Source organism: Vombatus ursinus, unplaced genomic scaffold (genome assembly GCF_900497805.2).
Source record: "Vombatus ursinus unplaced genomic scaffold, bare-nosed wombat genome assembly UNPS02001287.1, whole genome shotgun sequence".
Taxonomy (NCBI): domain Eukaryota; kingdom Metazoa; phylum Chordata; class Mammalia; order Diprotodontia; family Vombatidae; genus Vombatus; species Vombatus ursinus.
This window is the reverse complement of record NW_020941065.1, coordinates 13943616-13953865: the sequence shown is the minus strand read 5'-3', so window position 1 is coordinate 13953865 and position 10250 is coordinate 13943616. Positions and strand designations below refer to the sequence as shown.

The window sequence follows — 10250 nt, the reverse complement described above, 5'->3', positions numbered from 1 at the left end:
CTGTTCTAAGGCCCCTCCCAGCTCTGACATCCCCTGTTCTAAGGTCCCTACCAGCTCTGACATTCCCAGTTCTAAGGGTCCTCTCAGCTCCGACATTCTCTATTCTAAGGCCCCTCCCAGCTCTGACATTCCCTGTTCTAAGGCCCCTCCCAGCTCTGACATACCCTCTTCTAGGTCCCTCCTGGCTCTCACATTTCCCATTCTCAGAACCCTGATCCCCACTCTCCCAACTCTGATAGTCTAGATTCTATCATCCCAAACCTGTGAAGTATATTTTCAGTGACAAATGAATTACAGATACAATGCATTAGAAATTCAGAGGGGGAGGAGGACGATCTGGAAGGGGGAGGGTTGTGAGGATCTATATACAAAGAATTATGTAGGAGGCGGAACTTGGGCTTAGCTTGAAGCAAGCAGTTCAGAAGAGTGCATCAAGATCATTGCAAACAGGGGGAAGAGGCATGAGCAAAAGGTAAAAAGGGGTCATGAGCCTGGCCTGTCTGTGCATCAGTGAGGAGGCCTTTCAGGCTGGCTTGGGAAGAGGAGGGCAATGGGAGATAAGGCTGCCTGATTAGCTGTGATGGGGATAGACCACAGAAGGACCCCAATGCCAGCCTAAGCAGTCTCCATTTTTAGCTCGTTCTCCTTTCTCTTTCAGATGGGTTGGCTACCAGTACCCTGGCTACCGAGGCTACCAGTATCTGTTTGAGCCAGGCGAGTTCAAGCACTGGAATGAGTGGTCTGCCTACCAGCCCCAGATCCAGTCCGTCCGTCGAATCAGGGACATGCAGTGGCACCAGAAGGGATGCTTCCCCATCCCCACCAGTCTGCCCAAGTGAGAACGTGGCCCCGGCTTTGAGAAACTGATCAAAGCCTGAGAGGCTCCCAGCAAGTAGAGAGTTGTTTGTGTGCCTTAGGGCGATGGGCTGCCCAGGTCCCAGCTCTTTCATCCCTTCCCCTTCACTGTGCCTAAACACACTCTTGACAATTTGAATAAAAGTCTTCCACGCCCCAAACCCACTCCTTCTATTGGAATCTGTTATCCCTGGTAAGTGATCTGTGCCATTAGCCATGTGATCATTACTGGAAAGAGCATTGGAGTCTAAGGATTTGGGTTTGAATATGGTCTTGCCTCTTAGTAGCTTGTGACCTTGGGCAAGTCACTTAATTTCTTTGGGGCTCAGTTTCCTCATCTGTAAAATGAGGGGGTTGGATTGGGTGACTTTTGAAGGTCTCTTCCATCTCCAGATCTGGATTCCTCATAGCCTATTCTCCAGGCTTCTTTTAGTCTATTACCTAATCTTCTTGGGTCCATAAAATGACAATGAACATTTGTAAGTCAGTGAGGGCCCCCCCCATCCATTTTATCAGTATTTCACACCCTACTCACATATGCATATGCGCACAGTGCTATCTTCTTTATCTCAATACACTTCTACCTTCTACCCCTAGGAAGGTGGATGAGATGACATCTAAGGACATTTCAGATTCTAAGATTCCATGATTTTATAATTCTATGAGTTTATGAATTACAAAATCTGATGAATCAAAGACTCTGTGTTCTTAGAATTATCATAACCCTAAAATATCCCCATACATCATATCCTAAGATTCTGTGTTCAAAATTGGTTGAGTCTATGATTCCAAGAGTTGATGTGTATTATTCTAAAACCCCATGATTTCGACTGTCTGTGTCTCTAAAATTCTATGCTTCTCGGCCTCCAAGACTGTACGAACCTTGAATTCGTATTTTCCAGGTTCTGAGTCTAAATTCCAATTCTCAAATGCCATGATCTTAAAATCCTGGAAATTACACATGTAATTTACATAATTCTTTGACATCATTGTGACATCACAAAATGAGGAGGGGGATACAGCTGTCTCACTACAGACCTAGGTTAGAAGAGGCATAGACAAAAGGGTGTACATGTATCGAAGAGTGTATGGGTCAGGGTGGGGAGGAGTTCTTGAATATGGCCCTTTATGGGGTTTGATTCCTATTGTGGTTAGGTGTTGGTGAGGCATAGAATCACCACTTCAGGTGGGGTACATGGTGGAGGGGGTTGCTTTGATTGTGCCCTTCTACCCTTGCTTTGGATAACTCACTGGGCTGACAAAGATGTAGTGAGTTTGCTGAGCCCTATCTCCCTTCCACCCCAACCCATCCCATCCAAGAATGCAAAGCACGAAGTTGAGGTTGCACCAGGCCAACCTGATGATTCCTACTTCAATTTCTGAGACCTAACCCTTCTATGCACCCAAGTGGAAACTAAGGCCCTCACCTTAAATGGGCTAAACTTAATAATATGGAATTGCAAGAGGGATAAATATCAAGTTTTACATTGTAAGTTCAATAAATATCAATAAATATCAAGTTTCAATATCAAGTATCAATAAAAATCAATAAATATCAAGTTTTACATTGTAAGTTCAAAAAATCCATTTAAAAAAAACGGATGAGGCATGGCTGGGTGACGGTTGGTTGGGAAAATATCTGGGGTCATAGTGGACTGCAATTTCAGTATAAGTCATGATATGCCATCCAAAAAGTCAAGGCCAATCAATCAATAAGAATTATTAAGTGTGTACTATGTGTCAGACACTGTGTTAAGGCACTGGGTGTACAAAAATGCTAATGATAGTCCTTGCCCTCAGGGAGCTTCTAATCTAGGAGGGGAGAAAACATGCGACAAAGCAAACTGTATTTAGGATAAATAGGATATAATTAACAGGGTACATGGGTGTTCAAGGAGGACTAGCATCGCTGGGATGAGGGATGGGGAGAGTCAGGCTGTCCACTTTTGTTGTCGAGCTGTCACCCAACTGTCACTTACAGCTCCAAGAAGCTGTAGCCAGCACAGTGGCTACACCCCAGTAAAACTATCTCAGCACACTAAACCAGGTTGAGAGTAACTAAAGGGCCTCAAACCCATTGGTGGGTTAAGGGGATGTCTACCCCAAGCATGTGAAGACTTCTCCAGGTGGGATGGGTGAACGAGAACAATTTATTGCAATGGCAATGGCTGAAGCCTGCAGACTGTAGACTTCACTGCAGACACTTAGAGCTTGGGCATACAAGAAGAAGCCAAGGTCATCCACTGCACCCTGGCTCCATCACCCGTCATTCTGACTTTTGTCTAGCCACTGGACTTTGGTGACTTTGGAAGAGACAGTGAGGCTGATGACTCTGTGCAACTCTGAGTCACTTAAATCCAATTTACAAGTTAAGACATTACCCTATGGTGTCATTCGTCTTCTTTGAAAATGGGCAAACAGTTAACAGAGAGAAGGCACTAAAATTAAGAGAAGTTGGAAACGGCTTCTTGTGAAAGACGGTGTTTTAGTTCATAAGCTGCACTGAGAAACAGAGCTTTCAGGAATTTAGCAATATGCCCTTGTCAGATCGCATCTGGATACTGAATTGGGTCTTGGATATCTGAATTTAAGGAGCATATGGATAAGCTGGAGAGCACCCAGAATAGAACAACCAAGATGGTAAGATGGTCAAGAGCCATCTCTTAGAAATAGAATGCCAGAGCTGGGAGAGACCTTAGATAATGTAGACTGTGAAGTGAGAGGAACCTTAAAATACAGCACGGCAGAACTGGACAAACCCTTACAATATACATAGGATGTCAAAACTTGGAATTGACCTCAGAACATAGAACATCACCGCTGGAAGAAGCCTTAGAGATCTATTGCAACGGCCCCATTTTACCAGTCAAGAAACTGATGTCCAAAGGAGGGAACAATGAACACTCATGCGTTTATCTAAACCCTTGATGAAACCATTTACATGTGTCCATTTAGGTCAGCGAGTACCATGAAAACCCCCACTGTATAAGGTAGGGCTTTCTTCTAATGGTCCTAAACAACATTCTTCTTACTCCAAGGAACGGCTCGTCAAAAACAGCAGACAATAAGTGCGACTGTTTTGGGAGTGGAGACATTTGTAAAAGACTCAGAGAGTTGTCTATTTTGTCAAAATGCTTGGTATTTTTGCTTACCAGATCGACCCTTGCCTCCAGATGAGCCTTGGGCTGGAATGCTGAACTGCGATTCAAGGGCACACAGTTCACTGAATATTTGCATAGGGATATCTAGATATTTGCATATCTAGCACACAGCAGACGCCTTGTTTATTCAGCTCTCCTGACTCCCAAAGCAGTGTTCTTTGCATTAGGACAGAACCTTGGGCATCGGGCCAGATAACCTTTCTAGGCTGTGGTGCAAAGATCATGTACGTGCAATCACGGAGATGGTCTCTGGTTTTCAAATAACTTTCAGTGTGATCTTGGTCAAGTCACTTTCTTTTGTGTGTAAAATGATATGATTGGAACAGAAGATTTCTAAGGCCTTCTCCATATCTGCCACTCCACGTTCTAGGCTCTCTCCCGGCTTTAACTTTCTATGTTCTAAGGTCGCTTCCAGCACTCGGGTTTCCCGAGGTCCTGCCACAAAATTTGGATAGCGCGGGGGTGCAGTCACGTGTGCCTCACTGACACTAGTGTCCGCGGCCAGGAGGAGCTGGGGCCCGGAAGCCCCAGTCCCACCTCCCCTCGCCCCGCTCTCGGGGTGCCCCACTTCCGCTAGCTTGCTCGCTCGCAGCCGCTCCACGCACGCCGGGCCAGCCCACGAACTGGGCCGCTCCCCCGCCGCATCCGGGGCTGGCGGGAGGGGGCGGGGGGGAGGAAAGAGGGGGAGGTGGCCTCGGGGGCGGGGCTGGGGTCCGGCCCCGCCCCGGCCGCGCGCGGCGTCAGGGCCCCGCACGCGGACTCCTCCCCTCCGGCCCCTTTCCTCATCTGCCCTTCCAGTCCCGGGCGGCTCGAGGAGCCGGAGCCCGGGGGCGGAGCAGGGTCAGGGGGCTGGGGCAGGATCGGAGCGCGCGGGACCGGGCAGGAGCCCACGGACCTCCCCGGAGCCTTCTGTGCACGGTAAGCCGGCGCCCGGGACCCTCCGCAGGACAGCCCGGCCGAGGCCAGGCCAGCGGGCGCTGCAGCCCTGCCTGGGGCCCGGGCCAGGCTGGATGCCCCCATGATCCCGGATTCCCGCCTCCGCGCCCCGCGCCCCGCGCCCCGCGCCCGGATCCCAACACTCCGCAGGCTCTGCTGGGAGCCTGCGGCCATCCTCCTCGGGCTCCTCCCCTCCCCCCGCGCCTGCCTGCCCACCCGCGCTGGCTGCTGCCCAGGAGGAGAGGGGCGGGAGGCGCCCACCTGTGTTCCGCTCACCGCGCTGGGGACCTCCCCCCCAACCCCTCCACGCTGTGCCTCCGGCCCTGTGCTGCGTCCCGAGTGTGTGTGTGTGCGTGTGTGTGTGTGCGTGTGTGTGCGTGTGTGTGTGTGTGTGTGTGTGTGTGTGTGTGTGTGTGTGTGTGTGGGAGCGCTCCGCTCTCAGGCTCCCCTGTTGGGATCTGTCCCTGCGTCTGGACGATGTCAGTCTTTGGCCGGGTCTGTGTATGTCTCTGTGCGAACATGTGTCCGTGTGTGTACATGGCTGCCAGGGTCCCTCACTTTATGGGTTTTCACGATCTCCCCCTTCGCGTCTGCGGAGGAATCGATCGATCGTCTCTCTTCCCTCTCTCTTGCTTGACTGGGCCATCCAAGCGTGTATCCCTGCCCATCTTTCTATAACTCCCTGTGTTTCTGCGTAAGTGTGCGTGGAAGTCTGTCCCTTTCTGTATCTGTTCTTCGTGTCCCTCCCTGGGCTTCTCTCTGTCCACACTGCCTCCTTGTGTGTTTGTTTCTCTGCTCTCCTTTTTGACTCTATCTCTTATGCCTCTGTCACTCCAGGATCTGACTGTTCTCCATGTCTCCCTCTTGTCTCTGCTTTCTTGTCAGTTTCTTCTGAGCATCTCTTCCCTTGCTCCTCTCTCCTTTTCCCCTTGTCTCCCTGTTCCCCAGATTCCCCCTTGTGTCCCCGTGGGTCTCTCTCTTTGCCCCAGGTTCCCCTTTGTGTCCCTCTGGGTCTCATCCTATGCTCCTCTCTGCCTGTGCCTCACTGTATACCTACTTCAGGGCCTCTTATACACACACAGACTGCCCTGGGAGGGGGGGGGGGTCTATGCCTCAGAGCGACTTTGCGGCTTAGCTCAACAGGTTTTGAAAGCACGAGCTCCGGAAATCACTTAGGTGCAGGCCCCTTGTGAGCCCTAGGGTGGAGGCTGGGCTTTTCTCAGCTCGTGGGAGGGAGAGGGGAATGCTCTCCCTCCTTGTTTCCCTGTTCATCTGATATCCTCTCAATGCTCTCCCACCGCTACTCAGGAATGATGTTACTAGAGATATGGAAGGGGCAGGCAGGGAGGTAGAGGACAAACTTTCCCTGGACCAGCATGGAGGGGTGACATAGCTGATGCTAATGGTCACTCAGCAGGGTGTGTCTGACATGCTGGAGTAATTATGGTGAAGAGAAAGAAGGCCAAGGCCTCTTCTCTACCATGGGCAGAAGGGCTCAGAGATGGGCTGGGGATAAGAGACGATCACATCTCAACTATAGAAGCTCAAATGTGTGTGTGTGTGTGTGTGTGTGTGTATGTATATATATGTATGGGGGGTTGGGGGAGGGGAGGGAGAGGAATTGGTGGTTGGGGGGTGATTTGCGCCTTCAACTCTACAAGTTGAGCTGTGTACCTTGGGTCAGTCTCCTTTTCTGAGTTTCAGTTTCTTCTGTAAAATAAGGGGATTAGTAGAGAGAAAGGGGTCAGGTTCAATTGTATCTGATTCTTCATGGCCCCATTTGGGGTTTTCTTGGCAAAGATACCTGAGTTGTTTGCCATTTTCTTCTCTAGATCATTTTACAGATGAGGAAACTGAGGCAAACAGGGTGAAGCGACTTGCCCAGGGTCGCACAGGTGGGAAGTGTCTGAGATTGGATTTGAACTCAGGTCTTCCTGACTCTAGGGCTTGATACTCTCTCCATTGAACCACTAGTTACAACATACAATTAGATTAAATTGATCAATTTGAAAGATCCTGTGTTTATCCCTAGGAAAACAAAGATGACAGCAACCCACAAAGTGCCTTAGGTATGTTATATCAAGGAGGCATCTACAGGGATTCTATAGTTGAGGAGCTGGGTTCAAATCCTGCTGCAGAGACTTGGTATATAGTGGACTGTACTAATTTTGGAGTCAGGAAGGCCCGGGATCAAATCTCATCTCACCTCTAACTGTATAATTGTAGCCAAGTCATTTAATCTCTCTTGGCTTGCTTTATACAGTGACAGGGTTGGGCTAGACGATATCTGTGGTCCCCTCTATCTCTAAGCTAGTGATTGTTTGGGTCATTGTTCCTGGTACCCTGGTGGATTGATGCTGAGATCATCCCCATTTTACAGACTGGAAAAGGAAGGTGAGATTCAATGAGGAGCCACATGAAGCACACGTCTGAGGTGGATTCAAGGTCAGACCTTCCTGCCTCCAAAAGCAGAGCTTCACAGGGCCTCAGGGAGCTTCCACTCTATTGGGGACGGGAGGAGATGAGCCATGTGAGCTAGACAAAGTAGATAGCCTTGCCAAGAAGAAACATGCACAGCGTGCCCTGGGGAAATTTGAGGAACCGTCCTTTTTAAGTAGAGGACCTGCAGGGAGAAAGGAGTCAGTCACTAAGCATTTATTAAGTGCCTGCTGTGTGCCAGGCACTGTGCATTGGGGATACAAGGAAAGGCAAAAGATAATCCCTGCCTTTGAGGATCTCACAGTTTAATAGGAAAATGTACAAAAAACTACATATCTCTACAGAATCAATTGGAGAGAATCTCAGAAGAAAGGCCCTGGAATTAAGGGGGATCAGGAAAGGCTTCCTGAAGAGGAAGGGATGGAATAGATGGGTTTCAGCAGGTGCCAACTGATGGACAAAAGGGGATGGTATTTCAGGCCTTGGAGGAGTCCTTCCCCATTGCCCCAGCTGGAATGACCCAGAAGTAGAGCCTTGGCCTTCTCCACGGTGCTAGAGGATGTGTGCTTCTGCTGGGCTGGACCTACTCCTTTTTGCTTTTATCATCCCCATGCTTGGCACAAAGTCAGCATTTAATAATAGTTAAAGAAATGTGTGACTTATTGATGAATGGGACTGGTTGAAGCTGGGAGGGCCCTTAGAGTAGGGGATGTCAGAACTGGGGGGGCCCTTAGAACAGAGGGAGTTAGAGCTGGGAGAGGCCTTAGAACAGGCAATGTCAGAGCTGGGTGAGAGCTGAGAGATAATTTAGTTCCAGAGTTTTTAATTTTTGTGTCATGGGTGCCTTTGGCAGTCTGATTTTTTTTTTAATTTTAAATAGTATTTTTTCCCCAATTACATGTTAAGACAATTTTTAGCATTCATTTTTACAAGATTTTTAGTTCCAAATTTTTCTCCCTCCCTCCCCTCCCCTTGCAAAAATGGTAGGCAATTTGGTATAGGTTAGACATGTGCTATCATGTAAAACAAATTTCCATATTAGTCACAGTTATGAAAGAAGAAACAGATCAAAAGGAAAAAAAACACAAAAAGGAGTAAAGTAAGAGAAAGAAATATGCTTTGATCTGCATTCAGAGTCCCTCAGTTTCTCATCTGGATGTGGATGGCATTTTCCTTCATGGGTCCTTTGTCCTTGTCTTGGGTTATTGTGTTACTGAGAAGAGCTGAGTCATTCATAGCTGATCATCACAAAATGTTGCTAATACTGTATACAATGTTTTCCTGGTTCTGCTCTTTTCATAGGAGTCTTTCCAGGTTTTTCTGAAATCCACCTGCTTATCATTTCTTATAGCATAATAGTATTCCATTACATTCATATGACAGCTTGCTCAGCTATTCTCCAATTTCCAAAATTTTGCCACCATGAAGAAGTCAGCTATAAATATTTTTGCACATATGATCTCTTTTTTTGATCTCTTTGGAATACAGACCTAGTAGTGGTATTGCTAGATCAAAGGGTATGCACAGTTTGGTTGCCCTTTGGGCATAGTTTCAAATTGCTCTCCAGAATAGTTGGATTAGTTCAGAACTCCACCAGCTGTGCCTTAGTGTCCTAGTTTTCCCACATCTTCTCCAACATTTGTCATTTTCCTTTTTTGTCATTTTAGCCAATCTGATAGGGTGTGAGGTGGCACCTCAGAGTTGTTTTAATTTGCATTTCTCTAATCAAAAGTGATTTAAAGTACTTCTTCATATGCTTGTAGATAGCTTTGATTTCTTCACCTGAAAACTGCCTGTTCATACCCTTTGACCATTTATCAATCAGGAAATGGCTTACATTCTTATAAATTTGACTTAGTTCTCTATATGTTTGAGATATGAGGTCTTATTAGAGACACTTGCTGTAAAGATTGTTTCCCAGTTTTCTGCTTTCCATCTAATCTTGATTGCATTGGCTTTGTACAAAACCTTTTGAATTTAATATAATCAAAGTAATCTGTTTTACATTTTGTAATGCTCTCTATCTCTTGTTTGGTTATGACTTCTTCCCTTCCCCATAGATGACAGGTGGATATTCCTTGCTTTTCTGATTTGCTTATGGTATGATCTCTTATGTCTGAATCATGCACCCATTTTGACCTTGTCTTGGTATACAGTGTGAGATGCTGGTCTATACCCAGTTTGTGCCCTATTGTTTTCCAGTTTTCCCAGCAGTTTTTGTCAGGGTTGGTTCAATATTTTTTGTTTTGTTTTTTTCTCTAGGCTGTGGGGCTAAGTGACTTGCCTAGGGTCACACAGATAGTAAGTGTCAAATGTCAAGCTGGGTTTGAACTCAGGTCCTCCTCACTCCAGGGCTGATGCTCTATCTACTGCACCACCTAGCTGCCCCTGGGTTGGTTCAATATTAGGAAAACTGTCAACATAATTGGCCACATCAACAAAAAAACCTACAGAAATCATATGATTCTCTTGATAGATGCTGAAAAAGCTTTTGAGAAAATACAGCACTCATTCCTATTAAAAATAATAGAGAACATAAGAATAATGGGAGCATTCCTTAAAATCAAAAGCAGTATCTATCTAAAACCATCAGTAAGCATTATCTGTAATGAGGATTAGATGTCTTTCCAATAAGATCAGGGGTGAAGCAAGGATGCCTATTATCTTCAATATAGTACTAGAAATGTTAGCTATAGCAATAAGAGAAGAAAAAGAAATAGAGTTCTTATTCAAAAGTCTAGGGTCTTCGGGTTTAGCAAACACTAGGTCACTATGGTCATTGACTACTGTGTCTTGTGTGCCTAATCTGTTCCACTGATCCACCACTCCATTTCTTAGTCCCAGATAGTTTTGATGATT

General features: G+C 46.9%; 2 protein-coding genes across 3 annotated transcripts in view; both read left to right on the top strand.

Annotated features, from left to right (window-relative positions):
* The window catches only part of CRYBB1 (crystallin beta B1), an 11494-nt gene extending 10655 nt beyond the window's left edge, over window positions 1–839 (top strand). Inside the window, exon 5 of the mRNA XM_027865052.1 lies at window positions 659–839. Coding sequence (XP_027720853.1) covers window positions 659–839 — 181 coding nt within the window. The remainder of the gene's footprint in view (window positions 1–658) is intronic.
* Window positions 840–4833: 3994 nt separating this feature from the next.
* The window catches only part of TPST2 (tyrosylprotein sulfotransferase 2), a 67862-nt gene continuing 62445 nt past the window's right edge, over window positions 4834–10250 (top strand). The window contains exon 1 of one of the 2 annotated variants that reach the window (XM_027864947.1): window positions 4834–4934. The gene's annotated coding sequence lies outside the window, so the exon portion shown is untranslated. The remainder of the gene's footprint in view (window positions 4935–10250) is intronic. The other variant, XM_027864957.1, reaches the window with a different exon arrangement.